The sequence below is a fragment of the Phyllostomus hastatus genome, unplaced genomic scaffold (genome assembly GCF_019186645.2).
Source record: "Phyllostomus hastatus isolate PE091 unplaced genomic scaffold, TTU_PhHast_1.1 phas_contig_40, whole genome shotgun sequence".
NCBI classification, from domain to species: domain Eukaryota; kingdom Metazoa; phylum Chordata; class Mammalia; order Chiroptera; family Phyllostomidae; genus Phyllostomus; species Phyllostomus hastatus.
Genome location: NW_025333872.1, coordinates 33,684,493 through 33,707,957, shown reverse-complemented (window position 1 = coordinate 33,707,957; position 23,465 = coordinate 33,684,493). Strand labels below are relative to the sequence as shown.

At 33.2% G+C, this 23,465-nt stretch overlaps 1 protein-coding gene across 1 annotated transcript in view; it reads left to right on the top strand.

Moving 5' to 3' along the window:
• The window catches only part of LOC123822186 (pleckstrin homology domain interacting protein), a 140,537-nt gene that overhangs the window by 8,249 nt on the left and 108,823 nt on the right, over nt 1-23,465 (top strand). Inside the window, exons 5-6 of the mRNA XM_045844139.1 lie at nt 6,721-6,871; nt 6,968-7,066. Coding sequence (XP_045700095.1) covers nt 6,721-6,871; nt 6,968-7,066 — 250 coding nt within the window. The remainder of the gene's footprint in view (nt 1-6,720; nt 6,872-6,967; nt 7,067-23,465) is intronic.

Genomic DNA, 23,465 nt, shown 5'->3' with positions numbered 1-23,465 from the left:
TGTGAAGATGCTATTAGTAAAAGTGCTGAGAGAAAAGGTAAACTTGCTTTAAAGATTATAGATATAATTGAACATATATTTTAATAATGGTTAAGAGATGTATAATTATAACTTCAGAAGTTTTGAGATGTGAAGGGGCTGGGTTTTAATAATAAGCTTGTAGAATGATTAAATACCAAATGGTTTTTTAAAATTTATGATTCTTGTTTGTATGCTAGAATAGTCATAAAAATAAGAACTGCATTCCATTAAGCTGACCTTTTAGTAATTCAAACTATAGTAGAGAGCAGAAGCAACTAGGCTTTCAGATCTGAAAAAAATGTGAGAAAATAGATGAGGCAATCTGAAAAACTGACTTTAAAGACCAATCAGGTTTTCTAGAAATATAGTCAAATCAGATTATACTAGTTCTACTCAGTAGGTGGATTTTATTTTCATAGGGACTTCTTAATTATATGCTAGAGGAAGGACTGGCATTTAAGTTTCACAAGTAAATTAAGTAATTGGAGTTACAATAATACATTGATCTAGTCTCACTTGGAAAAGTCCTTGAAAAGATAACCAATTCTTTCCCCCTGTTTATCTTTAGAAAGATTTTTTCAACATGAAAGGTCAACATGTAATATGTAATGTGGATTATAATTAAAATAAAGCCAACTCTTATGTCAGGTACTGTGATTATCTCCCAAGGTAGTGACAACAGATGAAGACATTGAGACTTTGAGTAAATGTTTTTCTCACACTTAGTGTGAGAGCTTAAACCTAGGCAGTTTGACTTGGAGCCCTTAATCAAACTATTGACCTTTTCTTTGAAAATTGATTAGAGAAGTTCTTAATATCAGTAGATCTGGTAGAATGCAGTGCCTTCCAGGTTCTTTATATTCTCTTCCCACTAGTAATACCTACATTTTAACAATACATTTTACTGATAAGGAGAAATTTTTCTTGGCTGGAAAAGACAGTCGTTTATATGAAGTAGCATACTAAGCAAAAGCAGATTGTTTTAGCCAAAGATGCAGGAGATTAAACCACTCAAAGAGCTCAGATTCTTTTTTTGGTCCTTCCTTGCTACAATTCATATTTTCCGAAGATGATCCTATTGTTCAAATTGTAGTTGATAATTTGATAATTGATAATTCTAGAATTTTATATATGCAGTTTGAGAAAAGAGTGATAACAGATTTATGATTTGTGCCAAGGTGGAGAAGGCATGAACAGAGTTGCCTCTATTTTAAAGAATTCTATTACCCTGTTGCTGGAGAAGTTGCTAGAACCAAGGATCATTCTTTAGGTCTGGGTAGTAAACTGTGGCTGATGTGGGCAAATTGTGCAGAGGTCCTGTTTTTGCAAGGCTCCTGAGCTAAAGTTAATCTAGTTTTTAAATATATATATATATATATATATATGTGCGAATGCCACAGACATAGTAGCCTCAAAGCCTAAAATATTTACCATCTGACCCTGCCCAGGATGTGTTGGCTGACCTCTGCTTTAGATAATGTAACATGATATTTACAAAAGGAAGCCTTTGTTTAAATCAGGTTTTAATGATTAATTTATATACAAAGATTGTTGTTACTATATCAAGTGATTCTCAATTGCTGTTGGAGGTGGGGGCAGGGATATGAGAAATTTGAAAAAGCTCTAACTAGCCCACTAGTGTAGGAGTGAATCTCAGTGAGGTTGCATCATGGTTTGCATTCATAAAGCAGGCTTTTGCATCTTAGTGGGAGAGAAGACGAAATGTTTATCAAAGGTGACATGCATAAGAAATGGAGCACTACTGATAAATGTGCCTTTTTAAAAAATTCTTATTTTTTAATAGTATCAAGGTTTGCAATATTAACTCTTGTGTAATCTATACCTTTCTTCTAACTTTAAGTGTTTAAAGTTTTAATCTTAGAAATACTGAGAAAAGTAGGGTTGATCACATTGATTTCCTTTAGCCATTTTGGGAGAGAGTATTTAGTTTTGTCACTATATCATTGTGGTAGTTTATCTTCTACTTCTATCCTTAGATTTTTAAGTGTTCTCCTTTACCTTTTTGTACTAGTTTGTTCATAGTGAGAGTGAACTTTAAAACATTTATTTTTCTGGCTCAGTTTAATGTCTTTTGAAAACTATTCAAAATGTCTCTCTTATAGTTTGTTTGCACAGTGATATGTGCATATATATGAGGCAATAGGTACTTTGGGGTCTGGTGGTATGAATGTGGGCTCTATCTGGAGTTACACTGCCTTGGTTTGATTCTCATCTCTGCATCCACTAAATGTGTGTGACCTTTCAAGGTTATTTTATCTTTTTTGCAGCATAATTTCTCTATTAATAGTAATAGGAATGGTACATATATCTTAGTGTTAAGTTAATTAACTGAACTTTTACATGTAAAACTTGCCACATTTACCACAAGGGCTAGCATTTGATGATGTAGAGCCATTATGTGTTAGCTCTGTTAATCACACTGTAATTTGGTCATACTTTTACTTGCTGAACATCTAAAGAGCCTGAAAGCAGTTCTGGTCATGGAAAGTAATGGGCAGGTATATTAGAACTGAGGATGTCAAATTTTATTTTGTTTTTACCAAATAACAGTGGAGAAATAATTACTGAGAATCCAAATATAGATATTTTGGATAAGGGATTTTGTTAGAATATCATTTCAAGTTTTCCTTTTAGTTTTAATTTTCCTTTAAGTATCTATTAGTATAAATACAAGTTTATTCAAACTAAAAAGCTTTAATATTAAAGATAAAAGTTTTTACTAATTTGAACATTAAAAATTATGTATGTCCATAAATGAGCTATTTAAATTTTCTGAAATTTGTTTTTGTTTTTATATTTTAAATATTGACCATAGTGACATGAATTAATATTCGTGAAGAATAATGTTTAGAGAAAGGCAGTCACAAAAGATAATTTTTATTTATTTTTTAAAATGAGTATTGTATATGACACAGTTGGAACCAAAAAGAGATATGATCCTGTTCTCTTATAGCTTCTGGTGAGCATGAGAAGAAAAACATTAAATCAGTACACTCTTGAATGTATAATCGTAAACTGATGAATGAGTTAAGGAAAAGTCATTGAGTGTGTATATCCAAGATAATGTACTTACACTAAATAGGGTAAAGAAAAACAAAGGAAGTTACATTGGAGGGAAGATCTGAAGCACTTAGAAGAGTCATGTGGGCAAGGGAATGTGGGGGAATGTTAAATGCATCACATAGAAAAAGCCTGACAGAAGAAAGGGTATAGGTAAAGAACCTGAAAGACTGTTGTGTTTAAATGTAGAAAGTGGGCTGGAAGGTGTAAGGCTGGGAATGTGCCAGGTAAAGGAGAGAAATAGGAATGAGTGAACCAGAAATTCATTTCAGGGTTTGTAGACCATGTTAATGATTTGAATCTCCAAAGAACAAGGAAAGCCTCTGGTGGTTTTAAGTGGGGGTGACGTGACCAGATACATGTTTTGGAAAGAGGATTCTAAGGTCAGTGGAGAATAGATTTTAATGAGTTAGAGGACATGAGTGGATGTGGCAAAGATGAGTTTATTGTAAAGATAATTTGAAGTTGGGCTGTTATTGTGGTGAAGGAGGGGGAGGTAGATGAATTTTAGGAAGGAAAAATCAACTGGATTTGGTGAAAAATCAGTTTGGGTATTGGGAATGAGGTAGGAGGGAGGAATGGGCAATGTAAAAAAAATGACTTCTTGGTTTGAGGCGTGATATATGGTGTTGCTATTCACTAAGATGGGGAACATTTTTTGGGATGTGTTTGGCATGAAGATTGTGAGTTCATTTTTACATACGTTGAGTTGAAGAGGTTTGGGGCTCCAAAGAGAGATGTCTTTTAAGAAAGTTTGATATGTATAGGATTGTCCAAGGAGAGAATACGGAGCATATAGAAAAGTGGTACTGGAACTGGTTTCTGAGATCTTAGACCATAAGGAACTTCACTATTTAATAGTTAGTAGAAGTCAGTGGTTTCTGCATATTTTCATGTGTTCACTAAGCTTATTAAGCACTCACCTGCAAGTACTGCATTTTGGGACTGGGTTGATAGGTAAACAAGATCTAATTCTATATCTTAAGCAGGATATGGACCAATAAATTGGCAATTTTGGTATCGTGCAGGGGTCTTATTAAACCCACAAACAGGACAAGATTGTGGTAGGGCCTGTATGTGTGGATTTTGGAGGGGAGGGAGAGAGGATCGTAACTGATATTGGATTCCCATTGAGGTCTGAGTATCAAAATTTATTAAGGACAGTTTATATGGTATGATAAGTACTACAAAGTGTTGGGGGTGGGGAGCATAAAAGAACATTTTGGAAATAGTATAATGTGCTATGGAAAAAAAGTAGGGCAGCTGTGGTGTAACAGGTCATGTAAGGCATGGGCTAAGACATGAAAGGGAATGATATGTGGAGGTGGGTGGGTAAAGAATAGATTTCAAGCAGAAGGATCAACTTGTATGAACTTTCCAAGACCAGAAAGCATGAGAAGTTTAAGAATTGAAAGCATCTCTTCTAACTTTAAAATGAACATTGGTTTTGAAAAATTGTGACATTAAATCATCAAGGAAAGGTTTAGTAGGGAAAAGTATATTCATAATATTTTATTTAAAAGATGAAATTCTGTAGTAAGGATTCTCAGGTTCATTACCTAAAATGTATTTTGCAAAAAGACCCTCAAATAAAATCACAAAATTAACATTAATAATGAACTTCCTTGTTAAAGTAAAATTTTTACAAGGAATTTTGATGAATTTAAAGAAGTTACATTACAATAATTATCATATACCAGTTTAGAACTGGAAGGGACCCTATACATGTTTTAGATATTTTTCTTTTAAATTATATTTTAAGCAAATTAGGAAAGATCAGAGAAAAGTATAAATACAGTTGTGAAAGTTATTATTTTTGCATATTTTCTTTCAAGTACTTTTTCTACTTAGCTAATCATAATGAAGCAGATATTTGAAAAAGTATGTTTTGAGGCAAGATGATACTACCAAGGAAAAAAGGAACCTGTTACTAACCGAGTTTTGGAAATTGTGCATTAAACAAAACTAGTTTTATTTCAAGATTTTTAAGAGGCTTAAATGTCATTGAGCTTTGTGAATCCCCAAAGCAGAGATGTAATGTATGTACAATTTGTATTAGAACCTCTTTTCCAGAATTATTCACTTTATTAGTACTTACCATCTACTGTATGCTAGACTCCATAGAATTTTCAGTTAGCCTGTCAAAGTGTGACAGGATGGCTCAATGTTGTCTCCATAGCAGGAGTGTATTGTATTATGAGGAAAAGCAAAGTAAGTTTCTCTTAATAAGCTTCAGCTTAGAAGGATGAATATTAGCAAAGTTTTTAGAAATACTATTCATGGTCTTAAACAGTTACAAGTACAGTAGATGACTACAGGATGAAATGAAATGATTTAACCCTTCACTTCTCCCCCAAATTAATTATATAAGGAATTCATACTAAAATTGCCATTACTAACTAAACGTGAACAGTTCTCAAACTTCATGACCTCAGAACCCCTTTGCATTAATAAAAATTATTGAGTTTCTTTATTTATGTGGGTAATATTGTCATTTATCATATAAAATTAAAAGATTTAAAAATATTTAAGTAATTTAATAAGTTAATTTTATGTTAATATAATTATTTTTATAACAAATATTTTCCAAAACAATTTTGTGGGAATAGTGTCATTCATTGATTTTCATTTTGGGGGCCATTTAATGTCTGGCTTAATAGAGACACATTCTTATCTGATTCTGCATTTATTCTGTTGTAACATCATGTCATGTGTCTTCTGGAAAACACTATATCCTCATGAGAAAATGAGAGTGAAAAAGCAGATAATATCTTCTATTCCTAATTTTCACTTGAGGAACCTCCAGGGGCTTCCAGAACATACTTTTAGGGCAGCTGACCTAGGATATTTTTTCAGTAATACAGTGAGAAACCTTCAGTAACTTGATAACTAAATAAATATGAACTTGATAAATAGAAAGTGATAGCATAGTGTATTTTATTTTCTCTAATTCTCTTCAGATTATTATGCAGATATTGTCTCTTTACTAAAAAGACTTTAGGATAAGTAATAAAAATAATGTTTCATATTGTGTTTTCAGTAATTAAGCAGTATTTTGAAGTTGATTCATAGTTGATTCAGGTATGCTCAAACTTTTTCTAATAAGTAGACTATATTTAATGATCATCAAAATATATTTAAATTAATAGTTGAAATTTGGCCTTTCCATTAGGTTTTAGGTAAATTATAAAACTCAGTATAAGAACATGAACAATCAAGTTTTTTTAATCTTTATAATACCAAGTATACAAAACATCTATTATATTTTACAATTTGATTTTTTAAAGTTTTTACAAATTAAAATGTTACACTGAAACATCATTTTAGGAATAATGCTATATATTTTTTCATTGTTAGTATTTGCAGTGACTGGCATCTGTTGATATATAACTTGCTATATTTAGGTTACATTAATTCTTCAGTATTTAGTAATGGTTGAGTAGCTGTTCTATTCTGTGAGCCAAGTGATTTCACAGAATAAACATGAACTTTTCTCCCAAGTAAAACAAAATGTTGACTAGCCGCAACATATTACTATATATTCTAAAGTATACTTTATTCCTGTAAAGACTTAATATCACTTTATTTAGCAAATATTTTATGTCTTTCATATAATAGGTGAAGTATTACAGACATTTAGCACCTGATCACTTGCTGCAAATATGTCATCGATTAGGACCTCTTCTTGAACAAGAAATTCCACAAAGCGTTCCTGGAGTACAAACATTATTAGGAGCTGGAAGACAGTCTTTGCTACGCACAAACAAAAGTATGGAAAATTTCTAATGGTGTTTATACATTCTTTTTCCCCCTTTTTGTCTTTGTGTTTTATCTTTATATCCATAAAAATATGTGTATTTAATAGGCTGCAAGCATGTTGTATGGAAAGGATCTGCTCTGGCTGCACTGCATTGTGGAAGACCACCTGAGTCACCAATTAACTATGGTAGCCCACCCAGCATTGGTGAGTTTTTTAAGTTCATTACCAAGTTGTTGGTCTTTTGGTAAAGAGCTTTTGACAATAAAACTGTTTTTTAGTTACTATGAAATAAGAGAATTTCATATTATATACATTAGCATTCAAAGAGAAAAAAGATGTCATTTTTTTCTTATTCAGGGTCTGGCACAGATAATGCTCCTTTTTATTACAAAATCTTTCATTACAAAATCATGAGCATGTAATTCCATAACAACAATATCATCATACTCAAGTACACCCTAAGACATTTTAGGTGAAATGCTCAAATTAAAACTACAAATTATTACCCCCATACTATTACCCTACCAACCACTCTCAAGCAGGCCTTACTTCTGCCCGACCCATATAAGTGATCTTAATAGTGAAGAAGTCATAATAATGTGTAATTATGGATTATGTATATTGTACCTAATATAGGCTAACTAGTTCATTGGTATTTTATTTTTACAAAAGACTGTTTATGACAGTGATTTTTCAGCTGCATAGGACACTGTGTGCCTCAAGACATTTTAAAACATACAATACATATTTAGTCAGGGGAACTGACCTCTTTTTCCTTAGATTGTCATATTAAAAAAAAGACAACAGTTTCCAAAACAGTAGCTGTCCAGTGTGAATGCCCTGTAGTGAACCATAACATATAGGTCACATAATAGAGTTACATCTTATTGTTCATGTTGTATAAGGTTGCATCTGATTGGTTAATTCTTGCTATCAGAAATCCTTATATACAAGTATAGTCACCTGAAATTTGAAAGTCTGCATGGAGCAGAAAGGGTAGGTAATTACTACTACTACTAGTACTACTACTACTATTATTATTATTGTAAAGCAATCAAAATTATACCTACTTTTTGTCAGATTGGCAAAAAATACAATCTATTTTTTGGTGTACCACAGAATTTTAGTAATTAGTTTATGTCTGCCATGAAATGAAAAAGGTTGAAAATTGCTAGTTTCCTAATACATGTATTATTAGGTTGATTTAATGGGTGGCTATATCATAATACAGAATGGTGATAAAGCTGGAAAACAAAAATAATTTTTTAAAAAGCATAATGCAGGGTTTTTTGCCTTTAAAATTTCAAAGAAGGAAAACTGATGTAAGTAGATTTCCTCTTGAAATGCCTCCTAGATTCATCTCTTTTACCTTATCAGGTACTTGTCTTACCTAAACTCCTACATATCCTCCAAACCAGTCTCATTGCTTCTGATATCATCTCCTTCCCTTCTTCCACATCATAAGGTATAACACTGTAATATTCATCTTATTTAATTCTGCTTTAGCTATGTCGCTCTTGTGATCATGGTAGTGTAAAGAGGTTAAGATATTTTAATGGTGTTATGCTTCCTCTACCACTAAGTATGAAATTGTGAATTTTAGAGACCTTCATGTTTTAATCAGAGCCTCTTTTTCTACCCTCCATCCTTCTGTGTAGCCAGGAGTTATTCTTTCTCTTCCATCTGTCCAAATACTACTTAATTTTTTTCATTTTGTGCATACTTCCTATACCAATCATCAATATTACGAGTTTTGCATAACTTTTACTTTGTGTTTATATACTACATCTTTTTTCATTGTCTTATTTTCAAGGGTTTTGTATCCTTTTATTTTCCATATTTGTTAAAAATAGAAGTAGTTTTACCCCTGTCTGGAGTAGCTCAGTGGATTGAGCACGTGCTGCGAACCAAAGTGTTGCAGGTTCAATTCCCAGTCAGGGTACATGTCTGGGTTGCAGGCCACGGCCCCCAGCAACCGCACATTGATGTTTCTCTCTTTCTCCCTCCCTTCCCTCTCTAAAAATAAATAAATAAAATCTTTAAAAAATTTTTTTTGAAAAAAAATAGAAGTGGTTTTAAAAAAGTACAATATGACAGTCTTTGTTTTATCTATGCGTTTTGTTCTTTATATAATTACTAATACGCAATTTTGGTTTAAAACTATGGCTACTGGAAAGTGATCTTTTTTTCCTCTGGTTGTTTTTAAGATTTTCTTTTTCGTTTTCTTCAGTTTGTGTCTTGGTGTCAATTTGTTTAAATTAATCTTGTGTGAGATTTATTAGGCTTCTTGAATCTATAATGTCTTTTATTACATTGGAAAATTTTCAGTCATTATTTTTTACTATATCGTCTCTGCCTCATTCTCTGTCCTATGGGACTCTGTTTGAACAGATGTTAGACTTTTTGTCAGATCAGTAAATATTGCTGACATGAATATAGGGAATATAAATATGACAGAAATGTCTTGAGTTTTGTGTTGAAACAGAAAAATGCTACTGGTATATTCACATAACAAAATTAATTACGAAGCAGATAATTGTATCTTTCTGAAAGACTTTTTCTTTTCTTTTTTTAATATATTTTATTGATTATACTATTACAGTTAATCCCATTTTCCCTCTTGTTCCCCTCCACCCTGCACACCTTCTCTCACCCTCATTCCCCTCCTTTAGTTTGTGTCCATGGGTCGTACCTATAAGTTCACTGGCTTCTACATTCCTATACTATTAACCTCCCCCAGCTATCTTCTACCTACCATTTATGCTACTTATCTCTGTACCTTTCCCCCCTCTCTCCTCGTCCCACTCCCATACTGATAACCCTCCATGTGATCTCCTTTTCTGTGATTGTGTTCCTGTTCTAGTTGTTTACTTAGTTGTTTTTGTAGGTTCAGTTGTTAATGGTTGTGCTTGTTGTTTCTTTAGTATTCACATTTTTTATCTTCTTTTTCTTAGATAAGTCCCTATAACATTTCGTATAATAAGGGCTAGGTGATGATGAACTCTTTAACTTGACCTTATCTGGGAAGCACTTGATATGCCCTTGCATTCTAAATGATAGCTTTGCTAGATAGAGTAATCTTGGATGTAGGTCCTTCCCTCTCATGACTTCAAGTACTTCTTTTCAACCCCTTCTTGCCTGTAAGGTTTCTTTTGAGAAATCAGCTGATAGTCTAATGGGAACTCCTTTGTAGGTAACTGCCTCCTTTTCTCTTGCTGCTTCTAGGATTCTCTCCTTCATTTTAATCTTGGGCCGTGTAATTATGATGTGCCTTGGTGTGTTTCTTCTTGAGTTCAACTTCTTTGGGGCTCTCTGAGTTTCCTGGACTTCCTGAACATCTTACTTTCTTTGCCAGATTGGGGAAGTTCTCCTTCATTATTTGTTCAAATAAGTTTTCGATTTCTTGGTCTTCCTCTTCTCCTTCTGGCACCCCTATGATTCCAATGTTGGAACATTTAAAGATGACCTGGAGGTTCCTAAGCCTCTCCTTATTTCTTTGAATTCTTGTTTCTTCATTCTGTTTTGGTTGAATGTTTCTTTCTTTCTTCTTTCTGCTCCAAATTGTTGATTGGAATGTCTTTGCTAGAAAACTATGAATAGGATGGTAATGGAAAGAAAAATTCATCAAATTTTTCGACATATTGTCTGCATTATGATTCAGTGTATCTTTTCAAGTTATCACAGTGTGTGTCAGAAGACTTTTTTTAAAAAATATGAACTTTTTGTGATGTTGACTTAGTTTGATTACTTCTTGCCATTTTCTGTCTGGCTTCCTTTAAAGATTTTCTTTGCTTTTTCCTTGGTAAATGTGGTATTACCAAGTGTCAGTGGAAGTAAGAAAAAAAAACCTTAACATTTTAGCTTTTCCTACGATACATGATAGATTTAAATATTTACTTATAGATCTAAATATTTAAATTTTGACACATTTGGGACATGGGGGTTTTGTTTAATGTATTTTTAATTTTGGAATAGGAAATCATTTACCAAAAAGCTGCACAGAGAGTTCAAAGAGCTCCCGTTTACCCTTACTCATTTTTCGTTAATGTTATAGTCTGCTACATTTCTCAAAACTACTTAACCAACATTGGTACATTATTATTAACTAAGCAGCAGACCTTATTCATATCTCATTAAATTTTCCCACTACTTATTTTTTTCTTATTGCAGGATTTTCAGTCCAGTATACCATACATAGTACACTTAGTGTTTATTCATTTTCATTGAACTTCTTGCTGTAACTCAGATGATCATTTAAGATTTGTGATGGTAAATTGGGTTTTCCTTTCTTAGCTTTTTTTCACACTGTTTGCAAATTGTTGGACCTCTCTATTTGAGTTACCATTGCTACAACATTATTTCAGGCCTTAATACTTCATGCCTGGCACTCTACTTACCCTCATTTATTCACTTACCCTCTAAATATTGAGTCCCTATCCTATATCTGTCAGTGGGCTATGACACATGTATTTTTTTGTAGTTGCAGGATAGAGAAGGTCATGTCTCTGTTCTCTCAGAACTGATAGGTTGCCTGATTCTCTGTCTCCACTCTTATTCCTGTACCATAGGATCTAGCTCCATTCTTTTTTCTTTTTTTAGATTTTATTTATCTATTTTTAGAGAGAGAGGAAGGGAGTCAGAAGAGAGGGAGAGAAACATCAATGTGTGATTGCCTCTCCTCTGCCCCTACTGGGGACAGGCCCGCAACCCAGGCACATGCCCTAGCTGGGCATCGAACCATCGACCCTTTGGTTCACAGCCCAGCGCTCAAGCCACCAGCCAGGGCTCCATGGCTCCATGAGGATTTCTAAATTCTAAGGGTTTTTTTTAACCTTGACACTGCTTACATTCTTTGCACTGTGCATTATAGGGTGTTTATCAGTGTCATACCAGGTAAATGTTAGTAGCAAACCAGTTGCTCCTATACCTCCCTCATCATTGTGACAATCAGAAATATCCCCAGACATTCCCAAATGTTCCTGGTGTAAAATTGCTTCCAGTTGGAAATTACTGCTCTAAATATTTTAAAATGCAGGTGTGAATGAGTCTCAGCTCTACAATGTGGCTCACAAAACTTTTCCTAACCTGTACTTTGTATTCTAGCTTTGTACAACTCTTTGACAGTTCTTAGAATCAGCCAAATCATCTTTCATCCTGTTGTCTCTGAACATTATTTATTGGGTAGGCCAAAAAGTCTATTTAGTTTTTTTCTGTAAAATAAAAGATACATTTTTTATTTACATTAATAATTTTATTGATTTGGATATTTTGAGTATGTTGACTATCTCCTGCTATTGGCTTCTACGGGGTAGAGGCCAGAGGTGCTGCTAAAAATCTTCCAATGCATAAGACAAGCCTACTGCAAAGAATCATTTGACCAAAATGTCAGTAGTACCAAGAAACTTCACAAACTACTTCTGACATGTTCAATCAGTTACAGCACCTTCTCCATACACTATACAAATCTTTTTTTGTGTTTCAGTTGCGTTTTTTACCTATCTTGAAATAATAAAGCATAATACACCAAAAATGTGTATTTTCTTCCATTTTCAATATTACAATCACTGCACAAAAATTCACCAATTTTGAAAGTTTTTATTAATTGCACGCTGATATGACAGCTGTCACAATACAATCTAACAAAATTGTTTAGAATGAAGTTCAAGACAACTAAGTACTACTAGAGCCATCCTACGGAAAAATGAACAAAATTTGGCCAACCCAGTATTTCTTCAGTCTCTCTCTTTCCCTCTCTCTCTCTCTCTCTCTCTCTCTCTCTCTCTCTCTCTCTCTTTTTTTTTCCGTCTGTTCATCCTTTAAAACTTAAATATCTGCATAGAATTAACTGCTTAGCATTATCTCTATAGCTTTTATCACATACTTTTGGCTATTTACCTTTTTTCTTTGATACTATACTTTTAGGTCCTGGAGGATAGAGATGATCTTTTATTGCTCTTTGTAGACCCAGTTCCTCAGCATTAGTAAGTATTAAATGAAAAGGCAGTAGATAATTGGTGAACTGGGGTTAGAGTAGAAAAGTTCAGAGGTGGATGGGGGTAAAAAAAGAACAGATGGTTGGAAGAAGAGAGAGATTTGGTTCAAGGATAGCTTTGAGGTAAGGAAAAAATCCAGAAGCTTATTTTTAGGAAATCAAGGTTTATTAGTGAAAACCAGTTAATTATACTTGGACTATTAGAACCCATACCTGTAAGTTTAAGAAACAACTCTTGAGCTTATCTCTGTGCTTTCTTATATTGTTTTACTTTATTGTATGCTTAAAAATCCTACCCTGACTACTTTGTACCTCCTAGTCCATGATACAGATTTTGAAAATTGAACTGGAGTTTATTCTTTAGACAAGAATGAAAGTGATCAGTCGTTTTCCAGTCCTCTAAAATCCCCTTTAATAGTTTAGAATAATGTTTACTTTCAAAGATATTAACATATCTCTAGTGTTGTCCTTTCTCTAACCTTCTTACACATATTATGCCTGTTTTCAGATATAATTTACTTTTTATTTCAGATATAATTTACTTTTTACCCACAATAATAAACCCTACTTCAATAATAAGTGGCATGGGTTAGGGAAGACCAGGACAGAAGATACTTAGATACATTAAAGTTGTTTTTAAAGTTAAATGTGGAGATTTGTTTAATGCATGTTTATCTTATAAAAAAGAGTGTAATGAATTAAAGCAATCTTTTGTGAGTTGCCTTGTTCATATTTTTTTAATTATGTTTACCATGTTATCAAAGTAAACTTTTGATTTCTAGGTTATCCATATCTGATCTTTTTGTTTGTTTATTTTTCCTACTTACTTCCTTGTCTTTGTTGTTTTACTTACTGCTTCTGCAGCAAGGTTTCAGTCTGGGTTGATCGGGATAAAAAGGAGTAATGTGTGAGTGTTAAGAAGCTACTTTGCCTTGAAAAATAGCGTTACTACACAAACATCCAGTTGATGCCATCAAACCTATACATTAAACAATTCTTAGATCTTGTCTGCCTTCATAATTTTCTCCAAGAAAACTGATTTGAACAAAGGGCAACAAGGATTCAGTAAAAATTAGGCTATAAATCTTGACTCTGTTTTAGTGAAGGTACGTGCCTTAGGCAAATTATTTTTCAGCTCTTTAACTTCTTTATCTCTAGGATGGGAAAAATAACTATCAAATCTGGTTATTTGGAGGCCTAAATGAGGTAGCGAAGTAAGGCACAAAGTATATGACAAGAAATGTTACTTCTGCTTGTTTTTCCTGTAATTATCATTTCATGAATTACGTTGGTAATAATTTTTTTTAAAGAGCACTCTTTTGAAGAGAAAGTTGTTTTCTCATTCTTATGTTATATTTTACCATATTTCCAGTGTTGTATTTGACTTATTCTGCAATTGCTAAATATCTGGCACTGTGCTAGGATCTTGAGTGACAGGGTTAATTTTGCCTCATGTGATTATATTTCTTACTAATTAGAAAGATTGTTGTATATCATTGTAAATCTGCAATATTTAATAGATATGTAATTTATTTTTTATTTATTTATTAAAATTTTATTTATTTACTTTAAGAGAGAGGGGAAGGAAGAGAGAGAGGGAGAGAAATATCAGCTTATGGTTGCCTCTCACATTTTCCCTACTGGGGACCTGGCATGTGCCCTGACTGGGAATTCAGCAGCCAACCCTTTGGTTCTCAGGCAAGCACTCAGTCCACTGAACCACACCAGCCAGGGCTGTAATTTAACATTTGACATTATTCAGTAAATTATAAGATTATAATAATCTGTGATTTCTTTCCTATTTATTTATACTTTCCTTAATATTCTCAATTTGGTCTTACAGCTTTTCTGCCTCAGTACTTTATCCTTAGGTATCTACTCATCAGTTATTTAAATATACTTATTTTAACCTGTTATTTTCTCAGGAACCATTTTTTCTTTGAAAATTTATTTTCTTTTACCCTTTTATGACCTGCTTTTCTAGTCTTGCAGTTTTATGATTTGTATTGTTGTACAGTTATTTCTGACTTAGCTATGTTTTTTAATCTAGCCCCTGAATGATACTCACTTATTTACTTTTGTTTTTTGTACTATACTACTAGGGCCTCGAGGGGAGAGATTGTTTTATTGCTCTTTATGGACTCAACTCCTCAGCATTAGTAAATATTAAATGAAGAGGCAGTAGGTAATTGATGAAGTAGGTGGGATAAGAAAAGTTTATAATGATATTCATATATCCACTTGACACAGATTGTCTTTTTTAACTCTGTTTTTGCTGTCCAGGTCCCACTGCTTTTTGTTTTCTGCTCCCTAAGAATAGGTAACTGTGAGAGACTTCTAAAATGTGTTTTTGATTTTTTTTTTGAAATCCTCACTAGAGGGTATATTTTTATTGATTTTAGAGAGGGAGGGAAACAGGGAGCCAGGAAAGAGAGAGACAGAGATGGACACATTGATGGGTTGCCTTCTGCACGCACCCCAGCTAGGGATTGATCGTACAACCTAGGTATGTTCCCTGACCCAGGATTACGCCTGCAACCTTTTGGTGCATGGGCTGATGATCTAGGCAACTGAGCCACCTGGCCAGGGCAAGCTTTTGATTTTTAAGGAAAACAAAGCTAATTTTCATTATACCAAAGTACCAAACATATAAAAGACACTACTTATATTTTTCTTTTGCTTGAATTTCTTTTTGAATTATGATTGATTATGAAAAGGGGACACTTGAAGATTGACAGTTTTAGGTGAGTTGACATTGTTGCTCTTATTGCTGAGTTCTATTTTCTTTTTTAAATAGTAAGATGAAATTTATTTTGAGCACTCCCCCCACACACACACACTAAGTGATGTGTCTTACAAGCAGTTCCAGTAGAAATTAGGAAGCATTGGCCATTTCCCTTTTTAGTTTGTGTTACGTATTTTTTCCGGACTAATTATTAGGTTCGATGTTGAGTTTCATATCTCTGTAAGTAAAGCAAATTAACATTTTCCTCATACAGTTAACTTTTTAATTTGAATTTCTTCAGGGAACCTTTGAAGTTAAGGATTTCTTCAGGAAACCTTTGAAGTTAAGGATTTAACATATTCCTAGGCATACTGAAATTGAGAAGTTCGTGATCAGGCTGAGTAGATATTTATTGCTGTATGAACAGATAAGTAATTTGTTAAGCTCCTTAAAGAAGATGCAGGGGAAAAATGATTTCACTCAAAAATCTTTTTTAAAAGTTAAAAACAACTCCATTCAGTGGTATTTCCCTCAATCCTTGCATCTTACTAAAGTAAATCTCATTGAACAGAGATTTTGTTTTTTCTTTTTTAATTGTTCAATTACAGTTGTCCCTATATTTCCCCTATTATTCTCCCCTACCTCCCCCCCTTCCACATTCAGTCCTACTGCCACCAGGTTCTCTTTGTCCATGGGTCCTTTATACATGTTTTTTGACTTGACCCTTCTCCTTTCCCCTCCCCCCTCCCCTGGTCACTGTTAGTTTGTTCTTTATTTCCAAGTCTCTGGTTCTATATTGTTCGTTTGTTAGTTTTGTTGATTAGGTTCCACTTATAGGCAAGATCATATGGTATTTGTTTTTCAGCTCTTGGCTTATTTCCCTTAGCATAATACTCTCCAGTTCCATCCATGCTGTCGAAAAGGGTAGGAGGAGCTCCTTTCTTTCTGCTGCATGGTATTCCATTGTGTAAATGTACCACAGTTTTTTGATGCACTCATTTACTGATGGGCACTTAGGGTATTCCCAGCACTTGGCTATTGTAAATAACACTGCTATGAACATTGGGATTAAAAAAGGGAAAAGGATTTGATTGTTTAAGGACAGTCTATAGAATTTAGTATAAAATATCTTTGAGTTTACAAACATTTGTCTCATTTGCTTCTCTTAACAACTCTGGAAAATACTCCCACTTTCATTAATGAGGAAACAAACTTAATGGAGGTAACTAAAATTCATTTATATTGTTGGTTGTTTTATCTCTGATCTTATGCATTTATATAGCATCTTTTTGCCTTCTGAAATTCTTTGTGCTTTAATCTTATACCATCTGTGTCCACTTGTAAGAATACCTTGGAGATATTGCAAGTTCAGCTTCAGATCACTGCAGTAAAGTGGCTGTCGCAGTAAAACGAGTTATAATCTTTTTGCTGGTAGAAAGTCTTTCCATTAATTTGTGAAAATCATGACACCTAAAACACAGTAAAGCAAAGCACAATGAAATGCTGTGTGCCTGTATTGATTTTGTTATAGGAGCCATTTGCCTCAGAATCTGAACTCTAGGAACAGTAACACATACATTCTTTTCTTTCAAATTGATATCTTCAGTTTCTTGAGCAAACTTTAAGAATCTTGTTTGCAGAGGGATGAATTTTTTCTAAAGTAAAATTTTATTTTTTTGGAAACCTCCGATTTCTTTTGCAAAATCAGCTTTTGCTTTTAGTTATAATCCCTTCTGATATCCCTTCTGATCTGTTCTCATGGAAGTCGAGATAAAACTGCAATTACCTCAAAGCTGTCTTATTATATTACTCCCACTTCTTTCTTCCTATAAGCCTTCAACTTACTGTTCTTGGGAAATAGTCCAAAATGCTTGACCATACCTTAGAAAGTATTCAATAGAGTGCCCTCTACCTTCTCAGTCTCTTTTTTGACAGTTATCCCTCTGTACTCTGTATGCTAAAAATACCCAGATTTCTTAGGTTGCTTGAATGCTGTGCTCTTTGCAGCTTCAGACCATCGCACATGTTTTTTCCTTGACCTAAAGTATGCTTCCCTCCTACCAGCATTCTTTTGTTGTTCATTTTTCAATACAAAATGGCTGAACTTTTGCCCTGACTGATGTTCCTCAGTTGGTTAGGCATTGTCCCTCAAAGTGTGAAAGGTCACCGTTTCCATTCCTGGTCAGGGCACATGCCTAGGTTTCAGGTTTGGTCCCCAGTGAGGGTGTGCACAAGGAGCAACTGATTGCTGTTTTACTCCTTCTCTTTCTCCCTCCCTTTCCCTCTCTCTAAAAATAAATAAATAAAATCTTTTTTATAAAGGCTGAACTTTTTCAGTTTAAATGTCAGTTTTTCAGAGAAGTCTATACTAACTCCTCGATAACCTCCTCCCCGCTAATGTTTAGGACCCTGTATTTTAAAATTTCCTTATACCTTTTATTTGATGACACCTTTTGTTGTAAGTCATTGTTTCACATCTGTCTTCCCTTCTCCAAGAGAGTATGTGCTTTGTCTTTGTTTTTTTCCTGCCATATCCCTTATACCATACTTGGCCCAAATAGGTACTCTATAAATGTTCATTGATGGAAAACTGAATGATTAAAATATTTGACATAAAGCAAAACTATACAGTTTTTTACAATATATTTTTTAAAGATTTTATTTATTTTTTTAGAGAGGGAAGGGAGGGAGACAGAGAGAGAGAGAAACATCAATATGCGGTTGCTGGGGGTCATGGCCTGCAACCCAGGCATGTACCCTGACTGGGAATCGAACCTGCCACACTTTGGTTCGAAGCCCGTGCTCAATCCACTGAGCTACGCCAGCCAGAGCTTTTAAATATATTTTTATTAAAAACTATGAAAATATTATATCATTGTAGTATATTTTTTGAAGTACCATCAGATTAGTTTCCAGAGAAGAAAAAAGGAGGCAGAAAAATACAAATCAAACAAGTAATTATATAATTCTAGTAAATTACAATCCTAGTATTGTAATGTGTGTTTTGTTTTGGTGCCTGTTACATATTGGGTTCATGATGTTTTGCCTAACTTTTGCAGTCATCATTGCTTTTTGTATTTTATATCAGTTAGTATTTGTGTTTCAGACATTCATCTTTGTGGTGTATGCTAAATCTTAAAAACATGGTGTCTTTCCAATAGGAGATACAACTAACATCAAAATTAACTATGTAAAGATTTGGAGGATAACTACTGTGTATGGTAATTATGTTAGTTACAGTAGTAAAATGAGAGAAGCTCTCATGGGCATGGTGTTGCCTGGGTGATTATTTCCTTTTACCCTTCATTCTCATTTGTCTTCTTTTTTTTTTTTTTTGTAGACAAACAGCTGATTACAGAATTATCCTTTTGACGTTGCAACCCTTTCTATTTTAACTAAAGTTGGGACTTTTGTTTATTATAGTTGTTATTTTATTTGTCTTGTTCTTCTGTTGGGCAATTGTTAGTTTGGTGCAGGATGATATAGAGACAAGATGGTGCTGTAGAAATAAACCAACCTGTATTGAATTATTTCTCAGATTATCTCTGGCTAGTGACCTCAAAAAGATTATTGTGGTAAGCTTTTCAGTTGTGTCTCTTATAGTGAATTAAATATTAAAAATTATTTCTTATACAATTCTTTCCCAAATAATATTGAATTTAAACTATCTTCAGTGTATTAGAAACAGAAGTTATATACCAAATTGATGTCCCTTTGTATTATGGGTTTGAATCAAACTAGATGTGATTTCTTTGTAGCATATCATTCAATCCACTGTCAGATAGGCAGTGGTTAGTCTCTGCAGTGTATATACATTCAGATACTTTAATACACCTTAGTCTTTGTTTTTCTTTTTATGATTAAATAAACTTAAATTCCTTGTATCTTTATCTGTGGGCCCATTTTTCTCCATCTTGAATATAAGTTAATCTCTTTAGACAAATTAGGTTTTTCATATTGGTATTTTGCGTTCCTTGAGGTAGATTGAGCTATATGTTATATAATTAAAAATTTAATCAGAATGAATATATGCTCAGTGGAGAAAACTTGTAAAATAGAGAACAGCTTACGCATCAGTCAGTCTCACTGGTTATCTGCTTTTAATACATCGGTATGTTTCCTTTCAGTCTTTTTTTTTTTTTTTAATTTTTGTCTACCTAGCCAGCATGGAGTGTGTGCACTCCTGGACTTCATCTCTGGGAAAGTTACATTTTGTCATTCAGTTTTCTTGTTGATAAGGAATATTACTTTATTTGAGATAATAGTAGTGCCAACCGTAAAAAGATGGGCAAAGATTAAATGAGAAGGTATGTAAAGCACCTTGAACAGTGCTTGGCATGAGGAAAAGCACTCTATTAAATATTTTCCAAACCTGCAATACATCATAATAGTCTTCTATAGCCTTTTTTCTCCCCACATTGTGTATTGTATATTTACATTTATCCACATTGTTAATTGCAACAGATAATCCTTTTTTTACCATCACATTCTTAAAGTCTTTCTAGGAAGAACTTCTTTCTAGCTCTAAGCCCTGTTGACTTTTCTCTTCATAGCCATTTTCCCATGGTATTTGACTCCTGGCTTTGTCATAACTTCTCTTTTAGTGAATTTTATGACTATTTTTGACTCTCACAGTCATATCTTCTTTTTATTAGAATATTTTTGTGGTTCTTTAAAATGAATAAAATTTTGTGCTTTATCAAAATGTTATTCCCCTGGCTGGCGTAGCTCAGTGGATTGAGTGCGGACTGGGAACCAAAGTGTCCCAGGTTCGATTCCCAGCCAGGGTACATTCCTGGGTTGCAGGCCATAACCCCCAGCAACCGCACATAGATGTTTCTCTCTCTCTCTCTCTCTCTCTCTCTCTCCCTCCCTCCCTCCCTCCCTTCCCTCTCTAAAAATAAATAAATAAAATCTTTAAAAAAATGTTATTCCACACAATATATTTGTTCAATGGAAATTTTGAAATGACCAACACCATACATATAGACAACTTTTTGGACTTCAAATGAACTTGGGTGGTCATTTTAATTTAGTATTACCTGGTCATGGATATAGCATTATTTTGTTGGGAAAACTACAGTCCATTCTTCATATCTGCCAGTTTTGAATCCGTGGATTCACCCAACCACAGACCAGAAGTATTTGAGAAATAATGTTACCTTGCTGATATGTACTATGTAGTTAGGTCTATGATGGTTGCATCTGTAGTGAACATAACATACCTTATTTTGGTCATTACTTACTAAACAATACATCGACTATTTCTATAGCATTTACACTATCTTTGGTATAAGTAATATAGAGATAATTTAAAGCAGGGGTTCCCAACCTCCTAGTTATGGACTGGTATCAGTCAGGGCCTTTTAGAAGCCAGGCTGCACAGTAGGGGGTGAGTTTGAATATAATGTGCTGGAATCATCCCCCCAGCCTTGGTTTGTGGAAAAATTGTCTTTGACTAAAATGATCCCTGATGACACAAAGGTTGGGGACTGCTGATTTAAAGTACACAGCAGGGTATGTGTAGGGGGTGTGTGTGTGTGTGTGTGTGTGTGTGTGTGTGTGTGTGTGTAAATGCAACTCTATATAAGGGACTTGAGTATCTTTACAGGGTGTCCTGGAAGCAATATCCCATCTAAAGGGTAAATCAGTTTGGAATTTCTATGTGGTCTTGCTTACATGTTTATAATATTTTTTTATAGTTTAGTTTTATTGGTTTCTAAACTCTTGTTTAATAGTTAATGACTTATTAACCTTACATTGAAAAAGCCTTTATTAACACAGATTGTGGAGATTAAAATGAAATCTAGGTACTGATTATCCAGAATTTACTCTTTTGTACTTTAATTTAGGAATTTTTCTGTGTTATTGATTATAAATATTTCTGCATTTTATTTTCAGAAACTCTGGGAGCTTTTCAAGTCTAACTAGAATCACAGAATAAAATTAGTTAAAATATAATACAAATTGAATTTAATAAAAATTAGCTAAAATATTATTAACAGTTACAAATTAACAAAAAACTAACCTGCCTTTTTTTAATTCATAGTAATTTAAAATTTTCCAACTCAGCTTTTTACACAATGGTTAATTTTGATCTTCAATAGTTTATTTCAGTTGTACCATGTGTCCTTGTCCATTTTACAAAGTACTTAGCAGAAGGAGAAAAAAATTTTGGAAGGCGGTGATGGTATTTCTGCTTCATTTATTTCTTATTTTTAGAGATTTTGTTACGTATTTTTGTAATGTCCTAAAAGAAATTGTTACTATTGTTCTTGCATATGCTATTTTCTAGCAGCTACCCTTTCCCTACCCCAAAACTTGGTTCAAATGGTACAGATTTGTATGGTGAAGAAAAACTAAGGTAACTTTATTTTTATCTTTTTGTAAAATCATCTGTATCAAAAACTTGATCCCAGGCATAGGAAGAAAGCATCAGGTTCCTGGAGAGAAAAATGTCAGTTATTTATAAGTAAATTTCTAACAAATTGATTTTTTTAAAAAACTAAAGTGATCCTCAAATTAGATAATAAGTAATCAAGACTTAAAACATTTGAAAATGAACATATAATGAAGAATATTAAAATATTATCAGATATAAAATTAACATTTTAGTACTGGCATATAAATAATCATGTTGTCAGTGACCTGACACAAAAATATGTATATAAGATTATTTAATCACAACTTAATGAAAGAGAGAAGGATTAGTAAATGAAAAGTCTGGAGCAAATGGTTGATTATTTGGGGGAGAAAAATATTTTTTCCAAAGTTTTAGAGTTATACCTCCTAATATATACTAAAACTCCAGCTATATTAAGGAATTAGAAATTTAAAACAAAAAATTTTAAAAAGTGTAAATGGATATTTATTGTACTGTTGACTGGTAAGAGGACTCTTCATATTAAAGCAATAGAAGAAATTACAAACAAAAGGAAAAATATTGATAGAATTGACCATGTAAGATTTAAAATCATGAAATTTTTTAAAAAAAACCACAATATGAAAGCAATGTATATTGTGAAAAATGTTCCTACAAATCTAATTGGAGAATTTAAAAATGAGAGAAACTTGCTTGAAGTCAATGTCAAATTTTAAACTTAAAGCCTTGATCTTATTTCATTAAGGAATATAGCAAGCTGTTAAAATGCTAGTTATGAGGGAAACCTTTGCAAAATTCTAAAAGTGAATGCTTTAGGTGATAGAATTACAGATTTTTCGTTTTTGTGTTTTTTACATTGATTATGCATTTGTATTATGATTAGAGGAATAAATCAATTCTTAAAAATAATTAGGTATGAATTAGGAAGAATTGACTTGTGATAAAATTTGATTTGATAAAATTTGATTCTAGTATGTTGAGAAGTAATAGATAAGAATGTACTGGTTAGATGTATACTCAGTTATACCTAACATGAAGAAATCATAGCCCTTTTGTTTCTTGCTAGTCGTTAGTTCTGTGTACTTGTACAGATAGACTTTGCTTCAAAGACTGTTCTGAATGATTTTGCTACACATCACATGTTTCTATTTGCTCCTCTTTTCTCTCCAGACTTTAAATAGATTGATATTCCACGTGAATAACAGTGATTTCTGGGACATTTATTTCATTTACTGGTCTATTTACTCAGACAATTGAGTAAATATATTTACTTCTTTCTTTCCCTCCAGGTTAAACCCATTTAGCATGGCATTTGAAATGAAAAACTATTTAGAGATATTCTACCTCTATAATCCTATTGATAAAGAAATCCTTCATTTTTGTTTTATTCCTAAATCCAATTGTTTTATTAACATTTCATTTATTCATTAAATTCACCAAATATACTACCAAGTGCCAGCCACCACTATCAGCTCTTAGGCTAATCAAAGAGCAGAACATAGAA